The 27,920-nt window shown below is 38.5% G+C and overlaps 1 protein-coding gene across 2 annotated transcripts; it reads right to left on the bottom strand.

Moving 5' to 3' along the window:
* Positions 1–11,513: 11,513 nt before the first annotated feature.
* LOC126101033 (mediator of RNA polymerase II transcription subunit 21) lies at positions 11,514–24,865 on the bottom strand. Of its 2 annotated transcripts, none has more exons than XM_049911696.1 (4): positions 24,653–24,865; positions 24,462–24,576; positions 24,280–24,380; positions 11,514–11,786 (listed from the first exon to the last, which is right to left on the bottom strand). In XM_049911696.1, exons 1-4 carry the CDS (start codon positions 24,692–24,694, stop codon positions 11,649–11,651), a joined length of 396 nt encoding a protein of 131 aa, XP_049767653.1. In that variant the 5' UTR covers positions 24,695–24,865; the 3' UTR covers positions 11,514–11,648. The 2 variants fall into 2 exon arrangements, with proteins under 2 accessions (XP_049767653.1, XP_049767652.1); XM_049911695.1 differs by having other exon boundaries at positions 11,514–11,813; positions 24,653–24,859.
* Between the last annotated feature and the right edge of the window lie 3,055 nt (positions 24,866–27,920).

Genomic DNA, 27,920 nt, shown 5'->3' with positions numbered 1-27,920 from the left:
AATTTCCAACCAGGTTACTGTAAATTTCTTGAAAAGTTCCACGTCCACACCAGAAATTTCTGAGATGTTGAAAAGAATTTCAACTTATGAGCAGGTTTTCAGCCTCATGCCTAAAAGCTTCTGCAGCAGCAAGTAAACCCCATTTCTATGATTGGTTTTACACCTAATAAACACTTAGGAGAGATGAGGAGTAAAAAACTGGAGTGTTAGAGTTTTTTACTGCTGCTATTTTTAGTCTTATTTGCTAAATGACAACAGAGGATCTTTCACTATCATCACTGATATACTAATCTAGTAAACTGTAGTGTTAGAAATTTCTTGTCTTCTTCATTTTCACCTGTCCCAAAGTACCAGAATGAGCTATGTCAAAGTGATCATCCATGTTTTCCACAGTGGTATCTCTTTTTTCATTTTCTATGTCTGAAACGCTAATTAAATGTTTTCTATAGAACACAGCATACAGACTGAGTAATTTTCCAGTGCAGTGGTCTGTCCTTCTAGTAGGAATTTGTGCTTTTTTCCAAAAATTGGAAATTTTCTGCACTTTGCCATATAGTAAGATTTACAGTTCTTGAAATATAGAAGTAAACACTTAGAACTTGCTTGATTGAAGATAGTTTGGCTCCAATAATGTCATTGGAAATAGCACAGTGAAATCTTCCCTTTTAGCACTGAAAATTAAGAACATGAACACGCTGATGCCATTTTCTTATAGGAAAACCAGTATGACAGCAGCATCAAATTTCACCAGCAGCACTAACATTTCAGTAACAATAGTTTAAAAATCAAAAGATTCTCTCAGTTAGTAGTTCTCTTAAGAAATTTCAGCAATACCAACTTTTACCTTACTGCAAAAAGGCATTGTTCATTCTGCCAAATAAAAGGCTGTTTCACAGATTTCAAAAACATTGACATGGATGACAGACAAGGTAATGATCTCTGAAATGTAAATATCTTCTATTTCTCACAGATCAGGGCCCATGAAAGCTAGAGAGAACAAGAGTCAGAATAATTAACTACAGTATCCTTTGATAACAAGGAGCTCTCTTCCACTTGAATAGTAGAATGCCTGTAGACGAATTCCTAAGAGCTGTAGTACTGACTGATAAGTTTCCAGAGAATAGCCTACCAATTATTTCAGTATCTGGAAATGCACGGACAGAAAGAAGAAAAAAAATGCAACATAAGAGATAATTAATGCTGAGTAATGAAATCTTGGGAATACATTTGTCTGGGGAACATGTTGAAGTGATTAATACTTCAAGATCACAGGTTAATGTAAGTGTGAAGTAAGCCATTGCAAATGTGAAATGCTGGTCCATTGTTAGCCACTGCAAATGTCAAATATTGAATGCAAGCATGCAAACATGAATGCATTGCATTATAAGGTGCCGGATGTCCGTTTTTGGGATGGACTTCCACGCCTGTTGCACTTGGTTGGTCAATGCAGGGACGGTTAAGGCTGTTTGTGGATGATGCTGGAGATGATGTCCAATGATGTCCCATGTGCACTCAACTGGAGACATACGGTAATCAAGTGGGCCAAAGCAACATGTTGACACTCTGTAAAGCATGTTGGGGTACAACAGCAGCACATGGGCAAGTGTTATCCTATTGGAAAACACCCCTGGAATTTTGTATATGAATGGCAGCACAACAGGTGTAATCACCAAATTAATGTACAAATTTTCAGTCAGGGTGTGCAGGATAGTGACAGCAGCACTCCCAGTGTCATATGAAATTGCAGCCCACACCGCAACCCCAGGTATAGGTCCTGCGTCTATAACATAAACAGGTTGGTTGAGGCCCTCAACTGGTCTCCTCCTAACTGACACATGGTCACCACCAGCAGTTTTCACCAGAAAACAGCCCTCCACCCTGCTCTCCAATGAGCTTTCACTTGACACCACTGAAGTCACAGTTGGGAGCAGTTTGAGCTCAGTTGAATACACACTATAGGGTGCCTGGCTCAGAGCTGTCCTTGATGTAACTGATTTCTAACAGTTTGTTGTGTCACTTGGTGCCAACTGCTGCTGAAATTGCCACTGCATATGCAGTATGATGAGCCAGAGCCACACACCGAGCATAATGGTCTTCCCTTTCAGCAGTGCCACGTGGCCATCCAGAGCCCGATCTTCATCCTCGTGACCACCACTGCCAGTAGTCATGTGCAGTGGCTACATTCCTGCCAAGTCTTTCTGCAATATTGCAGAAGGTACATTCAGCTTCTCATAACCATATTACACAACCTCGTTCAAAGCCAGTGAGGTGTTGATAATGCCATCTTTGTTGCCTTAAAGGCATTTCTGACTAACATCAATTCACCATATTCTATCTCAAAAGCAACTGAGGCTCATGAGCGATACGGCATGTATTTAAATCAAACCTGATTTGCATCCTCATAGTGGTGCTACTAACACCACTCTAAAGTGACTGGAGTGAAGTTTGAATAGCCATTGCCTTTTAGGTGTAGATAATGCCTACCAACTTTCATTTACGTCTCATGACTCCTTATTGGTGTTGCAATTTTTTGCCATCACGGTATTTTGAACATAGTCCTAGTCAAAATATTTGTCACTAGATCAAAAATTTTCTGAAAGGCAGTGTGCAGTACATTGTCCAAGACTGATTGTCTTTTACAGTCAATCAAATAATATCTGTTGTGTCCCAAGGGAACATAATTAGACTGTTGCTGTTCATGTTATGCATTAAGATTTAGTTGACAATATTAATTGCAGTCTTTTCACAGAATATTCACTTAACATTCAGAAGACTATCATGCAGTAATATTTTGATAATTTATCAGCTGGTGCACAAACTGCCAAAAACTCTTATTGTAGAGAGATACACAGTAGTGTACTTCACAAAAAATAGAAAGGTAATAAACGCTGACAATAGGGTTCGTGAATCACAAATGGTTGGTTATGTCACACAAGTATCTTCGAGTAATAATGTGTACACACATGAACTAGAAAAGTGACATGGGCTGTTATACGTAAAGGGTATGGCTGATAGGACTCCTAGGTTGGATACCGGAGAACTGCAGTTTATCTACAACAGGTGTCACTTACAACACTTCTATACTTCAGTTACTGAGGTCTATGGGACCCCATATTGGGGTGGACTAAGAGGGAATATTGACTTCACACAAAGAAGGGCAGTGCGAATGGCCACAGCTTTGTTTGACTGGTGAGAGAATATACAGGAAATATTATTAAAACTTAACGAACAGCCACACAGAAGGCATCATGTCTCGCATGAGTCTGCTTTGCAAACTTCAATAACCATCTTTCACAGCAGAAACTATGAATATTACTGTCCCCTGAGTCTCAGTTATAGATAATGCACATAATACTAGGAAAATAACTTGCACAAAAGCAATTACTCTCTTGACCCACTAAGCATGAATGGAATGGGAAGAAATCAAACTTCATCTTCTCTTCAGGTATTAGGCAGGAATTGCCTGTTACGGTTCTCATCTCTGTCGGGGTCTTCCTCTGTCTCTTCTCCCATGGCACTCATAATTTCTTGCTTCAAGGAAAGTCTCTCAGTCTCCATTCTTTGTAGATGTTCATTCCATTTTCTTCTGTAATCTCTAATTTTATCATTGAAGCTAAAGATTTGCAGTTCTTCTCTAATATCTTGATTTCTTAGCCTGTCTTTTCTTGTGCAACCTTCTAACATCTCTAAGGAATTTCATTTGTTGTGTCTGAATCCAGCTTTCTCGCTTCTGTGTAATCACCAACACCTCACTTCCATAGAGCAGTGTGGGAACTGCGACTGTTTTGTAAAATTTACTTTGAGTGTCTTTCCTGGTATTGTTTTTTTAGGTTTCTGTTACTTGTTACCCATGCCTGGCTGAATTTATTAAGCTTAATTTCAATATCTCTGCTGTAGCCATATGTCATTTCACATCCGAGGTAACTGAAATGGTTTATTTGCTCTAAAATCTTCTAATCTATCACTATTTTGGCTCTTTCCCATGAAGGCCATTGTCTTAGTTTTTTCTTTTGAAATTTCCATGTTAAACTTTGCACTTGTTGTAGCAAGTAGATTCCTTTCTGAAGGTCATCTTCCTTGTCTGCTAGGATCACTGCATCATCAGCATACAGTAAATTATTTAAAAGAATGTTCCTGTCTATGTAGATGCCTTTATGAAATTCTGATTTCCATATACGTATCATTTCATTAATGTAGATGTTGAACAAAGTTGGATAGATGCATCAGCCTCATCGTACCCTTTTGTTAGTTGGTATCTCATTAGTTGTTTTATCATTGAGATCTAGAGTGATATTTGTCTTGCTATAAACTTATCGCATTTACTAAATGCTTTGGATATCGGCAATTCGTCATTATTTCCCAAAGTTTCTGTCTATTGACACTGTCAAAAGCTTTTTTAAGGTCAATAAAAGCAATGTGTTTCTGTATTATACTCTTCCTGTTTTTCTATTATTTGCTGTAGAATAAAAACGTCATCTACTGTGGGGCATTATTTCTTGAAACCCATTTGTCCTCCTGCAGTACTGCTTCTGCTATGTTTTTAAGTCTTGTATTTATAGTCTCAGCATACACCTTGTATGCCGAGTCCACTAAACGTATTCTTCTGTAATAACTGAATAGACTTTTATCTCCTTTTTAAAAACTGATATCACTCTGTTTACCAGTCTTTGGGAATAGACGTCGTCTTCTTTTTCCAACATTTGTTTAAGAGATGTAGCAGTCGTTGGTGTAGCATCATTCCTCCATATTTTAATAATTCAGCATTAATGCCATCTTTTCCTGTTGCTTTCCTGTTCTTAAGTGATGTTAGTGGAGTTGTTAATTTGTCAGACTGTATTTCATCTAATCCTTTCTTGTCTAGTTGTTCAATTCCAATTCCTTGTGCTGTATGTGATCATACCACAATTCACTGTAATGATTTATCCAATGTTCTTCAATACTATTTATTTGTATCTTATCTCTTTCTCTTTTGTTTAAAGTTTTTAAAACCTTATATGGCATTTGTTGTCTTCCATGGATATCGTGTTCGATATTAGAAATAAACCTATCCCAGTGTTCCTGATGTGCTTTCCTTACTACGCATTTAGTGTTATTTCTTCTCTCCTTATAGTATTGTTTGATCTAAATAGTGGGGTTGCTTAAGTAATTTATATATGCATCCTGTTTTTCTTTGACAGCTTTCATTACATCCTCATTCCAAATTTTCAGGCCTTTTCTTTTCTGTATTTTTTTTTACCGAGGGCGTCTCCTGCTACTCTACGCACATTATTCTTCATGGTTTGCCATTCTTCTTCCATATTATCTGTAGTTTGTAAGTTTGCTAGTTCTTCATTAATCTCCTTTGGTACAGGTGCCTGTTACTGTCCTCTTCAAGCAAGTATACTTTATCAACACTTTGATCTTGCAGGTTTGTTATTAGTTTCATTATTTTCTTCCATTTTGTAAACATATCTATTCAGGAGATTTGTAAGAAATGATCTGATCCTATACCTTGTCCTGTATAAACACTTGTATCCATAACTTGGCCCGCCAGCTTAACATTTACTAAGATTTAGTCAATTATTGATCTAAGACCTCTGCTGGCCCAAGTATACTTGTGTATATCATTTTTCTTAAAAAGTGAATTTGTGATTTTTAAATTGTTGTAAGTGACAAAATCTCTTAGTAATTTTCCATTTTCAATACATATTGGTTCTCCAAACGGACCTATAATGTTTGTTACTGGGATTTTCCTATTCTGGCATTGAAATCTCCAATCATAATAATCTGATCAGTAGCACTGTCTTTAACCCGAGTCTTCTGTAGTTCTTCATAGAAGCTTTTAGACTCATCTTTTTCCCCTTCTTCAGGTGCATATACACTTACAAAGATGGCATTACCCCTTAATCAGTTTTGGCCTAACTAAATATTCTTTCACTTACATATGTACAATCTTGGATGTCTTTTCCCATTTTTTATGCAAGAGTACTGCTATACCTTTGCTTGCTCTTTTTTGTTTCCAACACCACTATAGAACATAATGTAATCCCCTACGTATCTATTCCCTTTTAATTTCTTTTTAGTTTCTGTGAGTGCTACAGCATTGGTATTGGTGTTGCTTAGCATATTTACTACTTCTACCTTCTTTTGGGAAATTCCTCTCATTCCAGGCTGCTACTTTGATGTGTCCATTTATCCATTTTCGTTTGTCCTTTTTCTTAGCCTTGTCATTTACCTTTGAGAGCGTCCTGTTTCCAAGGCTCATTTGGGTACTGGGAGTGGTCTGTGTTTTCTGAGAGTTGGTTACCAGCCATCTGCTCAGCCCCCTTCCAGGAGGACCTGGATTTTTTTTCGGGGTTATCTCCCTTAGCCGATACGTTCCGGTTATTTAAAGGTGCTGGAAATAAATTCGCCTTCATCTTCTCCCATTGGCTTTGTAGTCTGTATCCACTGTGTGTCATACATTGTCAAGGGATCTCACGACTCGTGCCTTCTAGGATGTGGGAGTAGGGTCTGTTGGCAGAGCTGCATTGAAATCCTTGAGGCCTGATGGATTTCTCAAATTTCAGTGGATATTTCCCAGAGCTTTGTTTCTGCGAACAGATAATGGCAGCCTGAGCAGAGAGCTGAGACGAAAGCTGTGTGAAAGATTGGATCAAGTGGTAGCAGCCTTAGCAGACTCCGGGGTCCTTTGCCAACCTCTGATTGTTGGAGAATAGAAAAGAGAAATGAAAGGCACGCTCAGGCCCCGAAACCTAATACTATTAGGGTCGAAAGACAGATTTGGCCAAGGGAGGCCGATAGGGAAGAAAACAGAAGAAGCCTGACAAGTATGTGGAAGTAATGTCAGACTTAGCTCAGGGCCTATGTGGTTGCCACCCACATACTTCTAAGACAGGAGTCCCCTTGGGGGACTACTCTGTCTGGAATCTCATTACCTGACCTGTCTTGTATGGGTGACCCTACTGGGAGCATAGCTCAGTGGATCACTGATACACACAAACTTCCCCACCAATGTTAAGGTGGTAGTCCTTGAGGCGGAGAAACCAAACTATACAGCAAAATAAGAAGTACCTTCTGCTGCACAGTGTTTAACTGAGCACAGACTAAATGAAGCTTTAATTCACCTACAGAAGCTCTTAGCTGTATACACTACACTGAACTAAAGGAGGCATTAAAAGATTCACCACCCTCCTCATTATAAATTGCACTGGGGGAACATAGTACAATTCATTGACCAACACTGCAGCTGACTGGTTTGTTCCTCAAAACAATTTCAAACACATGATTACTGGTATCAGACTACTTATTGTTCTTACCTCTAAGCTTTAGTGAGTCCTACACATCTTTCTGAGCACAAAGAGAGCCATTACAGTTTTGGTGAGACTGTGTGTCATCAGTATTAGATTTGTATACTACGTAACATTCCAAGTTTTCGCAACAATATTTAGTTTGGATGCATTACAAGAGGTAGCTGGTGTAGCTGTATTGGTTTACTCCCTCCATTTGTATTTTCAGGGCCGAGACAAAAGCTGCACGAAAGATTGGATCTAATGTATCCTTACCAGGTTTCATTGCCTTACTGAAGAAACTGCAAAAAGGTGGGAATTTAAGGAGATGGGACCTGGATAAACTGAAAGAACCAGAGGTTGTACAGAGTTTCAGGGAGAGCATAAGGGAACAATTGACAGGAATGGGGGAAAGAAATACAGTGGAAGAAGAATGGGTAGCGTTGAGGGATGAAGTAGTGAAGGCAGCAGAGGATCAAGTAGGTAAAAAGACGAGGACTAGTAGAAATCCTTGGGCAACAGAAAAAATATTGAATTTAATTGATGAAAGGAGAAAATATAAAAATACAGTATAACTAATGAGGAAGTATTGAATAGGATTGGGGAGAAGAGAAGTTTGTGGCACAACTTGACCAGAAGAAGGGATCGGTTGGTAGGACATGTTCTGAGGCATCAAGGGATCACCAATTCAGTATTGGAGGGCAGCGTGGAGGGTAAAAATCGTAAAGGGAGACCAAGAGATGAATACATTAAACAGATTCAGAAGGATGTAGGTTGCAGTAGGTACTGGGAGATGAAGCAGCTTGCACAGGATAGAGTAGCATGGAGAGCTGCATCAAATCAGTCTCAGGACTGAAGACCACAACAAAAACTGCACAATACGAAGATGGTAACCATGACATATAAATTTTTCTTCCCTGAGAGAAGACTGATTGTCTCATTCACAATTGCCAAAACAATGAACACACACATCTGTGGATATAACAAACTGAACCAAATTCAAGGATAGCAAGACTTTTTTGACTGCACAGCCTGAAATACTATAGCTAGATATTTGACATCTCTTAGAGGCAGCAAAGCGTGCTGAGTCATTATGAATCAAACACTGGAAAAAAAATTATATTCTCTTCTAGTTGCTGGATGACAATGTTCCTATTAAATTCCAGTAACATTTTTATGAGCAGCCAATCTGCCTTTCAACTGAATCCAGAAATCAATATTCACTGACATTAATATCTTTCAGATCATTTTTACAAAACCCTAATTCAGCTGCACACGGTTCTCAATGAGGTACCTAGTTATTCTGGAGTGCTGCAATTAATATGATAAGGCATTGCATCAGTGCCAGTTTTGACAATGTATTATCATTAAATGAGCACCTCTTTGAAAAAGACAAGCAAGGATATAAAGTTTTAACAGTCATGGGCAACAAAGCCATTACAGATACAAAATAAATGCAGACTGGGAAGGCTCATGCCCTTTTCAAAAGGAACCATCCAAGTTCAGTGTATGAATCATTGTGAAACTCATTTGAATGAATATGGTAACAATTTTGGTATTACTTTATTTACAAGAATATTCTGCACAGTGCATAAATAATTATCAGATTGTATCTCTAAGTAACTAGTGCTTCTGTATAAATTAATTAATTTTTTAAGTATACGCTGCATAAAACTGAAAGACAGAATGAATTGTTAAACCCCTAAAAGGACAGAAAGGTTAGCGACGAGATAAAACTCCCTGTGCTGCGAATATAAACACATCTGCCTTTTGGTAGAAGATCCTTCTTCCGGAAGGTAAACTGCTTTGGATGTTGACCAAGATACTATATTAGCCTACAATCTGACTTCACCTGCTCCTCCTTTCCAATTTTCCCCAACGAATTACTCTTTCCTACCTGAAAAAGAAACTTTTCTTTTTATAAAAAACTAATAGTTCCGTGACCTGTTTTAAAAATTAGTATCATTAGTACTGGGATTTGTATCTGCTGAACTAATAATGTCCAGCCTATCTGTCTCTCTAATTTTATTTCGTCTTTAATATTAATGTAAAATGTCTAAATATCACTGAAGAAACAATGTACATGTACATGAATAAGCAACTGCCATACCTGTCACTGACATAGGAGGTAACAGACTCATACTAAAATGTGAGATTCTTTGCTGTACCATAATAATTTAAAATGAGAGATTTGAGTAAAAGTAATGCATTTAAGTTATTGACAGAACAATCCTTGATACAAATACAGATCTAAGCAACCAATTGTCCAAAACTACTGTCCCCATCTAATATTCAGAGATAATCAATTTCAATTTAATACCACTCCAAAATATCTTAGTCATCTACCAACACCAACTTAGTAATAGAGCTGCATGACTGGTTAAGTTGCCACAATTTATTCCAAACGCTAACTGGACTTCTTGGGGAGTTGACGCAAACACAGGATGACTGCAAGGGCCTAGGTTAATACATCAGCTGAGTACTTTTCAACTGTGTGGCTCAATAACAGCCCCACTGTTTGAGTCAAACTTAGCAAGTCATGCACAGTACATCTGGTATGCTTCTGCTACACTTTCGAATAGCTCTTCATTCCATGCAATATAAATCAAGCTCTCAGTTTGTTAAAATTATTTTAATCGAACAATCTACATTGCAGGGTAAGTTGTAGATATTTCATTTGGTGACAGGTATTGGTCTTTTATAAGACAGTCAGGTGAGAGCAGGAGGCAATGGTGTGGAGCACGCCACTCTGGATGTGTAGAACATTGCTGAGTTGAGTGCAGTTGCTTGTGGTTTTATGGCAAAAGCTCTGCCCATCACCTCCTGCATAACATCACAGAGCCAATAGTGGATAACAGCAAGGACTGTTTGTAAACATGTTGTTATAAGTTAAAGTCACAGAACAGCTTCTGCCATAAAACGACAGGCCACTGAGCTACCTCAGCAGTGTTCCACACGCCCTCCAGATATGCCTGAACCAAGCCACCAGCTCCTACGGTCACTGAGAGTATACCAGCCGGTTCCTTTTATGTTATTATACTTCCATGACCATATTCATTCCTAGACCACTTACCATATGTAATAATGTTTTTTTTACTGAGTAAAAAACGGTTTGATGATTGTTATATAAAAGATCAAAACATATCACCAAATGAAATATATAAATTTACATGTGATCTTTTATTGAAATAACTAATACAATTTTACCAATCGCTGTTTTCCTAAGGACAATGTTCTAAAAAATTCTCACTTTGTTATACACAGGAATGAAAAACAATCTGTCCTCGACCACAATAGTTTATAAAGGTTTTACGACCCTCCTTAAATCCCGTCGAACAGCCAACAGTACTGCAAACAACCTTGTTAGTCAGTGCTTTCAGTCCTGATGCTGTCTGTAAATCTGAGTGACCCCCCCTTCACCAAAGGAAGTTTCTTGAGAATCAAATACCTGTACATTAAACATCCGGATTTCAATCTTTTTCACAGCAGTAAACTCAACCACATCAAGTAAGGGGCAGTAAGAACTGGTGCTGCACTCTACAGCTGGGGTAGCAAGACTCATCTGCAACTGCAGTGAAGCGGTGCAGACAGCGCCACGTATTTCACATAAATGTGTTTTGGGTATCTACACAGGGTCCCTGCAAGGTCTGCATCAGACTGGCTCCAAAACAATTAAGTTGATGAAAAATGCACTTCAATTTTTCCTTTCATTGGTTATTTATATTTTTGAGACCATTATTGCACAAGAACTGTATATTTGTGATGGCATAACAGCATCAAAAGCTGAACGTCAACTAAGAACTTTGCAAAACTTTGCTTCTACAAATTTTGTGCACTGTGTATTAAGGAAAGTATTACTTTGTGACACCTACAACACACAAACTGCTTGTAATAGTCTAAATCAGACCTCATGTAATTACGCGTTCGACTGATTTGGAGGTTAATCCTCTCACTGATTTGGAATCATTACACAACAATTCTGTACCTACTGGGCGTACTGAGATGTGTTGCACCCTTAAAACAAATATCAGTTTCTGGAGCTAGCCACATGCATATTCATGAAGTATAGAAAGAAACTTCACCTTTTTACAAAACCATGACAAGTGGTGAAATTCTTTTGTTTTAAAATCTCAGTTTAATAACTAACGGAGGAAATATACAACACAAGCTACTTGTGATCTGTATACGAACAATGCTTATGTTATAGGATATAGATGTAAAATTTTGTTTAGTAAAATGATAAACTCAAAATTGAAAAACTTTAATAAGCAATAACATTTACAAATATTGTAAACAACAAACTGACACAGTCTTCACATAAAAAACTTCATCATGACAGTTTCATGTCCAGATGGGCTTGTCACAAACCACCGAGCACTGTTAACTATCAGCTGCAGCAAGTCTTTGCATGTCTAGCTGACTCTGTGCAATGTCTGCAAGTGCATCTTGGATTTGCTGCAGCAGGGCCTCACCACGCCGCACCACTTCTTCCAGCTGCTCACCTGCTTCCTTGTTCTCCTGTTCTAACAAGCGCAAGCTGTTACACTGCAAAAGAAATCAGCACACTAATGTATAACAAAGGAAAATGGTAAATGTGAATATTCCACAAGAGCACAGACAGCTGTTGTACTACTGCTGACCCTGGCTAACGAGAAGATACTTGTACATTATTAATAATCCACTGTGAATACAAAACAATATATAGAGTAAATAATAATATGAAGTGTGGTGAATTAAGCAATGTTGCTCCACAGGGAAGCAAATAAAATACATAATGATAGTTCTATTGTACATGATGGACCCATTTTTAAAACTTCATATTTATTCAAGTAGAAATCCAAAATGAACAAGCTTTATACCAATGAGAAGAGGAAGTTCCAAAGTTCTTTCTTTTTCATAATGCTAGATATCAATTTCATAAATGTAATAATTTGTAATTAATGAATTTTTAATAATTAGAAATGTGATGAATGTTTAATGTAGCCTCTGTTGGCTGCACGGGAAACACCAAAGCGGTATACAAACTCGTCCCACACGCACTACAGCATATTTGCAGCTACTGTGTGCATGGCAGCAGTGATCCAGTTCCACAGATCGTCCAGAGTGGTTGGTAGAGGTGGGAAGACCACTTCCTTCACATAGCCTCATACGAAATAGTCGCAGGGTGTGAAATAAAGAGATCTTGGCGGCCAGAAGTGCAGAGCCAGGTCCTGAAGTCCCCTGCAACCTATCCAGCACTGAGGAAGGGAGTCATACAAAAGCCTCTTACATCACAATGCCACTGGGGCAGAGCTCCATCCTGTTGGAAAATTAAGTCCTGGGAATCTTCCACAACTTGATGGAACAGCCACTGTTCCAACATGTCCAGATACGTGGTTCACGTTACAGTTCTTTTCGCAAAGAAAAATGGTCCATAAACCTCTGTATAGGATACGGCACAGAACACAATTTTCGATGAGTCTCTTTCATGTTGTAATGGTGAATGTGGATATCCCAAAACCCCACATGCAAACATTGTGTCTTGACTTTTCCACTAAGATGGAATGTTGCTTCATTGCTAAAAATTACGCGCTGTAGAAATGTGTCATCCTCCATCTTTGCTAGCACATAACCACAAAATCTGAGACGTGGTTGAGAGCCTGCAAAAGTTGTAATCGGTAGTGGCTTGTACAGCTAACGCCGGCTTGGAACTTTCCACACAGTTGGTTGGGTTATTTCAAGTTCTCAACTGGCTCTATTGGTAGACTTAGGGGACTGCACACAAAACTTTCTCGAATTCGTCAGACATCATTCTACGACAATCGTGGGCGGCCTGTGCTTGTCCCTTTGCGAACACTCCAAGACTGTTTAAACTGCTTAAACCAATGGCTAATGCTTTTGCGAGTTGTTGGTTGAATACTGAATTTGGTATGAAATGCTTGCTGCACTGCAATCTGCAACTCACTTTTCACAAACTCAAGAACACAGAAAACCTTGTACTCCACAGTCACCATCTCTCTCACAACTGACAGTGAAACGGGATGACGGCCCTATTGCCGAGCGAACTCTACGCCCACTTCTGAAACTATCACCACCCACTCCCAAAAACTTTGAAACTTACTCTTTTCATTGGTATAAAGCTTGTTCATTTTGGATTTGTACTTGAATACATACGCATTTCTGAAAATGGGTCCAACATTTAAAATAACCCTATGTAATGTAACAGTTTTATTATGATTAATGGGAAGTTGGTGAATCAGATTATCTGCAAAACCTAAGCACAAGCCACAATGGAAACAAATTTTAGCAAAGCTAAAGGCCTGGTAAAAGTTACATGTTGAACCCCCCTTCCATTTTTCAATACTGAACTGACTTAAACATTTGGCTTCGATGCCAGTCAATTTTTTACCACAACCAGATTTTCTGCTTCCACATACATTAGCTTTGCTAACTCACAACCAAACTGTCACCTTTCAACCTAGCCTAGACCTTGGGCTGCACTACAAATCGGTCTGTCATCACAATCAAGATTTTTGGGGAGTTCAATATGTAACTTAAGGCGAAGGCTCCTCAAACACCCAGTATGTTCAAGACACTACAACATGTACAACAAAACTATGTTTCTGATAAAACTAGTTACCAAATACAGTAACAGTCCAATAAATATGATGTCACTGAAAACCTTGGAGGATCTCATAGTTCCATGCTCAAGGCAAATGTCAGTTTCAAATAATGTTTTTCTTCAGCTGCCAGAGGCTGCAGTTGTGTGTGTTTGTCGTCTATTTTCAACAAAGGTCTTGATGGCTGAAAGCTTATATTCTGACAGACTTTTTGTTGTGTCTATCTACGACACAGCATCTCCACTATATGGTGAGCAGCAACTTTCCTTTTCATAATACTGTTTCAAATAAACTGATACATAACAATACCATGTATAAAAATAGCTGCCACGTGGATTTTGCATGTGTGTCCAACAACAATTTGAGTTCACAATACTGAGCAAAATATACGAGGGCTATCCACAAAGTACATTACACTTTGGAATTAAAAATAAATAAAGTATTGGGAATTTTTTTTATTATACACAGATGAAAGCCACACTTAAATACTACTTTTCTACATAGTTGCCATTTAAATTAAGGCACTTATCATAGCAATGGACGAGCTTGGAAATTCCTTCATCGTAAAATTCGGGCGCCTGCGCCTTCAACCACATGGTTACCTCGTCTTGAAGCTGTGCGTCGTCATCAAAACGCTGCATGCCAACCACTTCTTCATTGCTGGGAATAAGTGGAAGTCACTCGGTGCCAGATCGGGACTGTACGGCGGATGAGGAAACAACTCCCACTTAAAAGATTCGAGAACTTCACGAGTGGCATTTGCCGTGTGGGCCCGGGCGTTGTCGTGAATCAGCAAGATCTTTGAGCCCAACTTTCCCCTGCGCTTGTTTTGTATTGCTCTTCTGAGGTTGCGCAGAGGTTGGCAATACCTTTGAGAGTTTATTGTAGTGCCTCTTTCCAGGAAATCCACAAAAATCACACCTTTTCTGTCCCAAAAGACAGTCGCCATCACCTTCCTTGCCGACATTGCATGCATTTCTTGGGTTTGGGGGGGGGGGGGGGGGGGGGGAATTTGTGTGCCCCCACTGCATTGACTGCAATTTTGTCTCACAGTTCACATGCTTAACCCATGTTTCGTTATCAGTAACGATGCGATCGAATAATGAGTCGCCACCTTTCTCGTAAGTGTCCAAAAATGTTAACGCTTCAGCCATTCGCTGATTTTTGTGAATCTCTGTCAAGATTTTTGGTATCCATCTTGCACAAAACTTGTGGTAACCAAGCTTTTCGGTAATGATTTCGTGAAATTTGTGGAAAACTTTTAGAGCATTCCGATATTGTGAAATTACGGTTTTCACGGACCGTGGCATCTACTTTTCCGACAAGTTCGGCAGTCACTATGCTGGGTCTTCCACTTCGCTCTACGTCGTGAATGTTAGTTCGGCCATTTTTAAATTTTATGACCCATTGACGCACTCCACCTTCAGTGATTATGTTGTCCCCATACACTTCACAAATCTGCCGATAGATTTCTATCGGTGTACAGTTTTTTTGCAGTCAGAAACCTTATTACAGCACGCACTTCACACTTTGCGGCATCTTCAATTAACGCTGACATTTCAAACTGTCACAGTAACTCAACGGAGTACAGCACGAACCTTTCACTAGCACAGCAGGATGCTGACTGAGCGGCGGAATGCCATGACACCAAGATGGCCGCGCTAGCCCCGCCCCTAACGGACACAAACGAAAACGTAATGTACTTTGTGGATAGCCCTCATAACTGCTTGAAAAGAAAAAAAATAAAATAATAATAATAATAATAATAATAATAATAATAATAATAATGAGGTAAGTGGGACTACTGAGATAAACAAAATTAAATTTGAAGTCCTATTTAATGATAACCAAAGTTTCAGAACAGAGGCTAGAAACTAAAATTACGGGTCAACAAATTATGAATTACTCAACAGGTTACGCATGCACACCTGCAACAGTCTAGAAACACTCTAGAAATTGCTCTACTGGTGTCCGAAACACCTCGAGTGGGATGTGGACCAGCTGTCATGACGCACTTCATACACTGCTTTAAGATCGCACATTGCACCCAGCATTCTCAGCCATGGTAACAGTGACTTCAACAATATGCTCTCATTAATAAACGGTCACAATGCCCACATAGTACTAGGGACAGAAAGTTGGCTGAAACCAGATGTAAAAAGTAATGAAATTCTAAACTCAGATTGGAATGTATACCGCAGAGACAGGCTGGACAGTGAAGGGGGAGGCGTGTTTATAGTGATAAGAAGTGCAATAGTATCGAAGGAAATTGACGGAGATCCGAAATGTGAAATAATTTGGGTGACGGTCACGGTTAAAGCAAGCTCAGACATGGTAATTGGGTGTCTCTAAAGGCACCCTGGCTCAGCAGCTGTTGTGGCTGAGCACCTGAAGGATAATTTGGAAAATGTTTCAAGTAGATTTCCCCACCATGTTATAGGTCTGGGTGGAGATTTTAATTTGCTGCCAGATATAGACTGGGAGACTCAAACGTTCATAATGGGTGGCAGGGACAAAGAATCCAGTGAAATTTTTTTGAGTGCTTTATCTGAAAACTACCTTGAGCAGTTAAACAGAGAACCGACTCGTGGCGATAACATATTAGACCTTCTGGTGACAAACAGACCCGAACTATGTGAAACAGTTAACGCAGAACAGGGAATCAGCGATCATAAAGTGGTTACTGCATCCATGATTTCAGCCATAAATAGAAATATTAAAAAAGGTAGGAAGATTTTTCTATTTAGCAAAAGTGACAAAAAGCAGATTTCAGAGTACCTGATGGCTCAACACAAAAGTTTTGTCTTAAGTAGAGATACTGTTGAGGTTCAGTGGTCAAAGTTCAAAACCATCGTACAATATGTGTTAGATGAGCATGTGCCAAGCAAGATCTTAAGAGATGGAAAAGAGCCACCGTGGTGCAACAATCGAGTTAGAAAACTGCTGCGGAAGCAAAGGGAGCTTCACAGCAAACTTAAACATAGCCAAAGCTTTGCAGACAAACAAAAATTACACAAAGGGAAATGTAGTGTGAGGAGGGCTATGCGAGAGGCGTTCAGTGAATTCGAAAGTAAAGTTCTATGTACTGACTTGGCAGAAAATCCTAAGAAATTTTGGTCTTGTGTCAAAGCGGTAGGTGGATCAAAACAAAATGTCCAGACACACTGTGACCAAAATGGTGCTGAAACAGAGGATGACAGACCAAAGGCCGAAATACTACATGTCTTTTTCCAAAGCTGTTTCACAGAGGAAGACTGCACTGTAGTTCCTTCTCTAGACTGTCGCACAGATGACAAAATGGTAGATATCGAAATAGACGACAGAGGGATAGAGAAACAATTAAAATCGCTCAAAAGAGGAAAGGCCGATGGACCTGATGGGATACCAGTTTGATTTTACACAGAGTACGCGAAGGAACTTGCCCCCCTTCTTGCAGCAGTGTACCGTAGATCTCTTAGAAGAGCGTAGCGTTCCAAAGGAGTGGAAAAGGGCACAGGTCATCCCTGTTTTCAAGAAGGGACGTCTAACAGATGTGCAGAACTATAGACTGACATCTCTAACGTCGATCAGTTGTAGAATTTTGGAGCACGTATTATGTTAGAGTATAATGACTTTTCTGAAGACTAGAAATCTACTCTGTAGGAATCAGCATGGGTTTTGAAACAGACGTTCATGTGAAACCCAGATCGTGCTATTTGTCCATGACACTCAGAGGGCCATAGACACGGGTTCACAGGTAGATGCCGTGTTTCTTGACTTCCGCAAGGTGTTCGATACAGTTCCCCACAGTCGTTTAATGAACAAAGTAAGAGCATATGGACTATCAGACCAATTGTGTGATTGGATTGAAGAGTTTCTAGATAACAGAACGCAGCATGTCATTCTCAATGGAGAGAAGTCTTCCGAAGTAAGAGTGATTTCAGGTGTGCCGCAGGGGAGTGTCGTAGGACCGTTGCTATTCACAATATACATAAATGACCTTGTGGATGACATCGGAAGTTCACTGAGGCTTTTTGCAGATAATGCTGTGGTATATCGAGAGGTTGTAACAATGGAAAATTGTACTGAAATGCAGGAGAATCTGCAGTGACTTGACGCATGGTGCAGGGAATGGCAATTGAATCTCAATGTAGACAAGTGTATTGTGCTGCAAATACATAGAAAGAAAGATCCCTTATCATTTAGCTACAATATAGCAGGTCAGCAACTGAAAGTAGTTAATTCCATGAATTATCTGGGAGTACGCATTAGAAGTGATTTAAAATGGAATGACCATATAAAGACAGATTCATTGGAAGAATCCTAAGGAAATGCAATCCGAAAACAAAGGAAGTAGGTTACAGTACGCTTGTTCGCCCACTGCTTGAATACTGCTCAGCAGTGTGGGATCCGTACCAGACAGGGTTGATAGAAGAGAGAGAAGATCAAACGGAGAGCAGCGCACTTTGTTACAGGATCATTTAGTAATCACGAAAGCGTTACGGAGATGATAGATAAACTCCAGTGGAAGAGTCTGCAGGAGAGACGCTCAGTAGCTCAGTACGGGCTTTTGTTGAAGTTTGAGAACATACCTTCACCGAGGAGTCAACCAGTATATTGCTCCCTTCTACGTATATCTCGTGAAGATACCATGAGAATGAAATCAGAGAGATTAGAGCCCACACAGAGGCATACCAACAATCCTCCTTTCCACGAACAATACGAGACTGGAATAGAAGAGAGAACCGATAGAGGTACTCAAGGTACCCTCAGCCACACACCGTCAGATGGCTTGCAGAGTATGGATGTAAATGTAGAAATGGCCATCAGCCCCTTCCATGAGCAAGTCCCAAATTACCAGATAATTTGAACCTCCGAATCAAGTTCTTCAACCCTGGTGCAGAAAGAGGACCTCTCCGCATTCCTTTAATGCATTGGCCTCACATAATGCAGCAGAACTATTGATGCTGTTTTGATAGAACAGCTTTATGAACAAATCGCTGCCCACCTTGTCCAGACCCAAATTGACTGTGTGCAACTATAAAGCGTAACAAAGCTTTTGTGACAACCATATCACCATACCCATACTTGAGCCCAATGGCAAGTCAAGACACTAACGCTACTAATGACACAAATCATGCAATGTATAGTCTGAACATGATTTCTGTAAAGTTGGGTGACCACACAGTAAGTAGTTTTCCATCTACAGTGGCTGAAGTAGCAAAAATTATGATTATAACCAGCCTGGATTTAGAAGAAATACCTTTTTTTATGTGGAGTCATAGCTGCACAAGCTTTGGAAAATGAACACTCTAGACACAGATGTTGCAATGACAATAAGATCATGCAGCATAGAGGTTACAATAGTTTTGATAGAGGCCAATGACAATACTTGCTGGAAACACACTGCCAATGCCCTCTCGGCTGCCAATATTTAGAATCGCTGCCACAAACCAGAGGGCCGGTTTAGCCAGTTAGTTCAAGCCTATTACGCCAGTTAGTCAGTTGGATCCAGTTAGTTTGAGTCTGTACGCTGTGGAGTTACAGCGTGTCACCGAGATGGAGCCACAGGCTTAGCCTCTCGTACAGAGACAGGCAGGACATAAAAACCTTATGGTGAACATAGCAGACTTCTACTCCAAAAGTATTGAGGCTACATGGACTATACAGAAGAGAGCTTGTCTTACAGCACATGGAAACTTATGTTAAAGAGCTCTTTGTTTACGAATAAAGAACAGTTAATTGCATGCAGTTTGTGTTATAGAATGACGATGTTGGCCACCAATCAACGTTGTCTCCTTGTTTGCCATGATACAGCTCTACAGAGACAAGACAACATGAAAGCAGCTGAAGAAAATATGACAGTATATTTGCACAAACATGGAAAAATAACTTTTCTTCCCATACTAAAAATGGGCTGCTTTCTAAAGACATTACCTGAATTGACATACAAAGATATAACTCATCACATTAGTGTGCTTCCTTTTTGTTTTTGTAGCTGCAGCTGTCTGATCTTTCCAAATCTGAATTCCTCTGTTACAGTACAGAAAGAAGCATCTTCCTCGATTCACTTGAGTAGCAATGGTTGCATATAAGTTCCAATTCAATACAAGTACTTTTTTGACTCAAAGCACTTGACATTGAAACAAAATTATCCAATGCTTAGTTGTATTTACTCTTATCAGAACATGCCTAGGTGCAGCAAGTAGTCACACAATGTACAATAATCATTCCCCAAAAACCAGGGTTGAGAAAAACCCAGGTATGTAAGAAACCAAGAAAAGAACAAACCAGTGGCTAAAATTGGACTTTTATGGGTTTTATTGTTTTTTTGGAGTTTTTGTATCAACAATTAAACAGTTCAAAGTAAACTCCTGTGATTCACTTATTCAAAACATTAACCAATTCTTACAAATATTTTATTAGTTCCTAATTTCTCGCCCTGCCCGCACTGCATCAATTGACGGAATCCTCTCTGAAATGACAAAATTAAGAAATAATTTGAAAGAGTGAGAAAAGATTCAAGAAATTAGTGAGGATTTATAAATTTCTACATCCAGACTAAATTGTAATTTACAGTCATTGCGATTCTGTATAAAGTTAAAGTTAGTTTGCTGTAAGTGTAAATTTATTTAACTGAGTTCATACGTGGTATGGAAAACTGAAACAATATTAATTAAATTTTAATACTAGTCAGTATTTGCCTTCAATAAATGATTGCACTTCTTAATTTGCATTAACCTAATTGCATAAAATGTTGTAGGTTAAAGTTTCATAATGAAATACAGTAGGACATAAAAAAGAGAGCATGATCTTTTTTGGGTTGAGTTAAATCACAACAACCCTGCCACAAACTACTACATATCATTGCAGCAACAGACTCCATGACCATTAAGGCAACATTAGCGGAAAAAAAAAAACATGAAAAGTGCAAAGTAGGTTGTTGGTGAGGAGAAAAATACTCATTTGTAGCCTTATGAAATTCACTGCATTCTATTGTTGAGCATGTCTTAGTTGTCACACATCATGAATCAATTGTGTACTGCGCCCACCGTGCACCAGTTTTGAGTATGGGGCACGAGCTTTAACCTCACGCGTCCACATACCATGTCATAGGCATCCACAACAATGAGCAGGAGGTGAACCTTTCCTATCCTAAATTGTGGGGTAATGAATCTAAAAATAACTGTCTGCAATTCATGCGAACAGCAGATTTATCACTATGGAGAGTGGTGGAAAGACCAGTGACTTCATGAATCAGCATATAATTGTTTGCTTCTCTGGCAGACTGTAGAGGAGAAATAGTGCTGTATCAGTTCCGGCACTTCGAAACACGTTCAGTGTGAACCAACACAGAACAGTACTGAAATAATGGCCAGAATTTCTCTATGTCCTTGCACAGCCCTTACTAAGCGCCAAGCTGCAAGAAATGCTAGGTCACAACTCTAGTGCACAAAGATAACTGCAGAGTCACAAGACGTTCCTCCATTGGCCGTTTAACAATCACAGCTGTAGTATACATCTGGTTGACATCTGACTACTATTTCCAGAAGGACTTTACCCCTCTCCCTGATGTGTAACGTCTCACAACAACAGCAGCAGCAAATCTTTTTTCGGTGTGTAAACAGAACCTGTGATGGCTCTAAGACTACATCAAGTTTTAAATGGGAGATCGATTTAACCAGTCTGAAGAACAAAACCATTTTATTTGGTAAGCGTGCTCATCTGTGCTTCATATGTGGACACAAATGTAACAGTCTGAAAAAGAAATAGCAATTTCATGCAAGAAGTGTGAAATTTTGATGTCAAAAATGATGTCCTTTCTAGATGTTGGCTTCTTGAATTCTCTGGATGCAACACAAATAAGTAGACATCATAGTTATGAATTCTGCAAGCTATGTGGTATGGCTGCACACACTAGGGAGACAAAAAACCACTGTGATTCTGTTCTAAACTTAACTCTGCTCTACAGGACAATCTGAGTGAAGGTTTGGGAGGTTTTCCACATTAATCTAGCTGAATATTTGTTACACTGCATGCAAAACACCCATGACTGTAGCTTTCGTAACACATTTTGTCTATCTGTAATTATACCAGTAAACAATTAGAAGTTGGAAATATGAATATGATCTGACATGGTTCAATGAAAAATTTTTGTATGCAAAGTTGTATAGGCAACATTTGTTTCTCCACTCTGTGTAGGATAAATGAATGGCACTTTCTACTAGGCACCCAATACTCAGCACTTTCTACTAGGCACCCAATACTCAGCAACATTTCCTCTGTGGTCTGAGACTTTTGGTTTCCCATTTTTAATCTTCAGCATCAATTTAAACAATTTATTTTGCATGCATTAATGAAATATGTTCACATTTTAGGTACAAAGGTATTTGACCTTAATACACAGAGTGAATATCATTTAGTATCAGTAAGTTTTGTGCACTTCTTGTCAGAGTTAGACCTTGGCACAGATCTTCATATTGAAAGAATCAGTTAAATAAAGAATGCACAGCTCAAAATTTCGCTCCTTCTTTAATAAATTTGTACAATGATCACGGACCATGCACTACTTGTAGTCAGTTTTTTAACCACCTTGTGGCCTTGACATACACAAGTGGATACAACATATGAACCAAAATACAAATGAATAAAATGTTTTTCCTGTGATAGTGACACCTCTGAAATCTTGGTTATGGGGACAGACTGATTTGTAGGTTTGGTAGGAAAGCAACAACTTGACTGAGCTTGTGGAACTAACAAATGGGAATATGGAATAAAAGTTTCTTTAATGTAATCCAAAATCTACAGTGGGTGTACTTTACTAGTCACTGGCTCTGACCAGCTTTGCAGGAAACATTTTACAAATGTCATACACATGATAAATGCAATAATATTAGTCACAAATTTTTTAAACACGCTAAACTAGAGATTCGTTACTCACCACAACCAGGTTTGTTACTTTTGTATCTGTTGGTTTTGTCACTAACAACCAACCTTTGAAGACTGATACCAAAATGAGATGTCATAGCAGCCATTAATATTACATAACTGATCAAAGCAGGCAACTAATATTGAATATTCCTCTTGCTCCTCTACATCCAGTTCAGATTTATGCACTTAATCATTATAAATGACTAACACTGCAAGATACTTTCATTAATGATAATTTTATAACAGACCAGACCTGGTAAGTATTTTGATGCAAACGTATCAAATGTTGCCCATGGAAAACACAAAGTGGGGAGAGGGACAGAATTTTCTAAATTACCACTAATTGAACCCAATCTACAAATGGCAACCCATTATCCTGTAGAAACAGAAATTTGAGTAGTGCGGCAGCAAAAATTGATTAGGCTGACTGACCTGTCTGATGCAATTATCTGAACAGAAATTGATATGAAAAGGCAATTTATAATGTGTATTGCGAACTAATTTTTAGCTGTTTCAAGAATCATGTTAAGGCAGTATTTGCAAGAGAAGTAATTAATTTTTACCACACAACCTGAATATTGAAAGTGGGAAATCTTCTACCCGTACACACGAGGAGTAAGTATACCAATGTCATACCAATGTCATACCAATTCAATTCCAGAAAGTTTTCTTACGTCAAAGACAACAGTTCACCTCAGAAACAGTAATCTCATACTTATGACTGTAGTGGCTTAAAAATGTCAAGCCACTGTCTTCTCCACCAGAATTCATAACAGCCTTTACTCCCTAATGAAACTTTGAGTTCTTACAGTACATTTCCATAAGAATGTAGTGCATTTAACCAATCCTCCTTCAGGAACAAACCTAGTAGTTCAAATATCATATAGCTCTCTTATGACAGTAGAGCCACTCTAAAACGGGTGTAACAAAGTAGAATTTTTTCACAAACATTAAGTCCAACTCAATCAACTGTTGACTGAATGCGAGTCATACCTGTCACAAAAGTGACATGTACTTCAATGTTCTGGTGTTTATATAGCTTTTCCTGGACAAATCAGCTATTCTCACTATGGGCAAAGGAACAGGGTAAATTTTTCTAATGAAGTACCCCACCAGGTACCTGTAAGTCATTTCATGAAATCGTGTACCTTTTATTGTTTACTTAATCGCATTTCCTTTCGTAATTACATCTATTTACAACTTTACCCATTGTAAGTAGGAGAACGATGTGTATGTTGCCAAAGTGAACATCTCTATATTCTGTGGCACTGCAGGTTTTGAGCATCGCATTAGTGCACGAGTGTAGAATAATGTTGCATTAAGATATAGCCAATCTACCTACATGATCGGATTATTGGACTTTATACTGTATGGCACTGCAAGAAAAGTACACATTAAAGGAAACCACGTGTCCATCGAAAATTAACAGCCTTGTTAGGGAAGAGGTACCAAGCGGATTAATGTACAGGTACAGCACTAGTGTAACAATCTGGTAAACATACCTGCAATTCCGTTGAGGAATCATCGTTTGGCAAGGATTCAATCAAGACATCTATATCTTTAGCACATCTAGCGATTAACGTAGCAAAAAGCTGAGCATAATCTGGAACAAATAAAACCGTTGGTATTCTAATAATTTAATCGAAAACTGCAACAAACCAAATTAATGTTAAGAAGTGCTCACCTTCTTGTTGTTGTTGTGAAGGTGTCTGGGACCCGCTTCTGTCAAATCCAGAAAATTTACTGGGTGTTGAATATTGTTGTAGGATGCCAATACTGTTACAGAAGTGATCGGCTTGCTACAAAAAGAGATTGTAACAATTTAGAGATGAAAACAATACATTCAATTTATTTTACGACTACACCGCAACAAACCTGATTAATCGTATCTTGAAGTTGTGTTAATCTATCCGCCATGGTTATATTTATTTACCTACGGTACACTCACTACCTATCCCAGACTGTCTTACACTGTAAACAACTCACATTCAACTTCTGCAAGTTCCCTTATAATACCGAACACTCAAAACACTGCACACACGGTTGGTGTTCAGCCGAACGATTATCGATGTTATATTTATCGATAGTCTTACATCAATGCAGTCTTTCGATATAAGTAGGCTCGCAACCTCCTGCGTGTGCTGAAACGTTGGATGTCGTCATGCAGGGTGCAGACGCCAGACACCTTGAAGCGAAGATAAGCGAATGACTTCATATTAGAGACGGGGAGGTAACTAGAAGTTCCACTCCAAATGCTACCGTTGGTGGCCGAAATATTACGAAGCTAAAACTTAGCGCGCTGTGTGGTACTTCATTCTCTTCGTAGCGTGGTCGTAATCGTAGCTTTGATCTAAAGTGACTTCTTCCACCACGTGTGTAATTAAGCAGTTTGAGTGTTCAGAGTGCAGACACGTATATCCTCACAATAAAAATCTTGCCGAGATGCTGCGTTTGTAATCGTGAAGAACTCACGGAAAACTGTTTTTCAGGACGTTTACCATTTGCACACGAAATACGGAGCAAATGGAAAGAGGTGAATTTTTTACCCTTTAAAGACTTTCAGAGACGGAAGCACGAAATGGAGAAGTCGACACGTTCATTGTTTCTTTAAGAACAATGGGTACAAAGTTGCTCCTCACAGTTTAAAGACGTTGTTTATGTCACCGCTCAGGTTATTTTATCTTTTGGCCTAAAGGTAAGAGTGTCAGGTATTAAAAGCTTCAAGTCAGCAACAAAACCCCAGGAGCAAGGATGAAGTTGCATCATCTGTCGGGCTGACTGACTGTATTAGCTATCTGCCAACTAGAAATACCCGTAATATTTCCTGTTCTATTGATCATGTAATTACAAATATAGACTGTTTTGAGGCTACTGTACTAAATAGTTTCGTAGCTGACCACTTTGCTCAGTTAATTGCTTTCAATGATTTAATGACCCAAGATTGTCAGTTGAACGTAAGAGAAAATTTTTAGATACAAAAGTTGCACTTCTAAAACGTAGCCTAGCCTCAGAAAATTGGGACAATGTTTTCTCTTGTCAAGGGTAAACAACCAATAGAAAGCTTTTTTATTCTCATGTAGCATTTAGATATAAACTTTACCGTTACAACGGATTGTAAAAATAGTAAAATAAGTAACAGTAAAAAAGGTAAGATCTTTTTTGGAGTACATGTGCTTACTCTGTGATCTGACGTTGTAACATACAAGACTTCTTTGTAAGTATTGGAAATGAATTTCTTAAAGATAGTTATAGAATGTATAAATCACTATTTCGCAAAAAGGTAAAAAGAGCAGAGGTTATGATAGTGTAAATAGGCACAAGGGAAATGTTTCTTTAATTACAAAAGATGAGGTCATTGTATGCCATTTAGTATTACTTCTGAAAATTTTATTGAGCTCATTGACAATCATAAGAATAAATCCTCATCAGGTTGAGGCAATTTTTCTCCAAATCTTTTGAAAAAATGTAAACTTGAACTGACTCTTGTTTTGACTCACCTTATTCATTTGGTCCTTGTGAGTGGTGTATTCCCAGACCTTTCTAAGTAGTGAACCTTATTCATAAAAAGGGATCTAGAACTGACGTTTAAAACTATAGGCCAATATTGCTTGCATCTGTCTTCAGTAAATTAATTGAAAAATTTTTAATTCTCACATTAGATTATCATTATAGCTCTAGAGGACTCTAGTTGATTTCCAACATAGCTTTTGTGTGGGCTGCATCACAATATTCACAGCTGTGGAGTCTGTGCTTGTAGCACTTGACACTCTTGACTCCAGTTGCAAGATATTGAGTCTGTGCCTTGATAGATCGAAGACCTCTGACCAGCTCAATCATAAAATTCATTGCATAAGCTGTTTGTTTATGTCTCTGGTTGGATATTAAGACTTATTCAAAACAGAAGTGAATATCAGTGCATAATTATAATTCACTTTAATTGTGGTAAGGTGACAAGGGATGTGTGATACAGTAAACACATTGTTGGTTCTGGAGTTCCTCAAGGCTTCCATATTCGTCCATATCTGTACATTTACTAAGCTGACGACTTCCCTTCAGTTGGGAATGTATTCGCCAGTATGTATGCTGATGATATGTCTGGACTGTGCTGGGCAAGTAGCTACTTAGAATTGAAGTCTGTATTCACCAATTTTGTGGTCACGTGTGATTCCTTCACATAAATAGATTTTAAAGTAAACATAAGAAAACTAAACTACTTAAATTTGGAATGAGAAATAATGATGCTTCCCTATAAGTTGTAAATAACAGCATAAGTTTTGATAGAAAGGATTTTTGTAAGTTTTTAGAAAGATTTCTTGATAAAAAATTTGCTCAGAACAAATATTGATCATGTATGCTCAAGGATATTAGCAATATCTATCTGTTAAGGAACCCTTTGCATTACTTGGACATAATACTCTAAGGACTGCATATTTTGGGGCAATTTATCTCTACACTGCATATGGTGTGCTATTGTGGAGAGGTACTTTTCACAATAACAAAAAATAGAGTTTTCTTGATGCAAAAAGTATGTTTGCCAATGTGGACACAAGAAAATCAAGTAAATAATTATTTACTGATCAGAAATTGCTCACATTATATGCACTCTATGTTTATGAAACCATTATGGCAGTGAAAGAAGACCATAAGTACATTCTTGTCAGTAGTCATGTACATGAATACAATACTAGACATAAGAAAGATTGTTTTAGAATGAGCAGAAATTTTACCCAAACTGTAAATGGGCCATATGTGAAAGGAGAAATCTTTTGTAATAGATTACAAAGATACCGGAAAGATACTGAATGTTCAAAATTTAAAACCAAGCTCAAGAATTGTCTTATATTAAAATATCCCTATTGCCTGAATGAGCTCTAATTGCAAATCTTGTTATTCGTTTTTATTTCATATGTGACATGTTTTGATTGTGGGTGTGGTATGACTTTTATTTGTATCTTACTTATATTAAGAATCACTTATTGTTTCTGTGACTAATTGTAATGCATTAACTTCCAGTTTACTACAATAATGAATAACTGAAATGAAATTAAATCAAGCTTGAGATGCGACACACCTAGTGAAATCTATCTTGACATGAAAATGATCTAAGCTATTCACTTTATCAAAAAAAGAGGACAGTAAGCCT

Source organism: Schistocerca cancellata, chromosome 9 (assembly GCF_023864275.1).
Source record: "Schistocerca cancellata isolate TAMUIC-IGC-003103 chromosome 9, iqSchCanc2.1, whole genome shotgun sequence".
Taxonomy (NCBI): domain Eukaryota; kingdom Metazoa; phylum Arthropoda; class Insecta; order Orthoptera; family Acrididae; genus Schistocerca; species Schistocerca cancellata.
The sequence above is the reverse complement of the archived record's forward strand: the minus strand, read 5'-3'. Positions and strand labels throughout refer to the sequence as shown.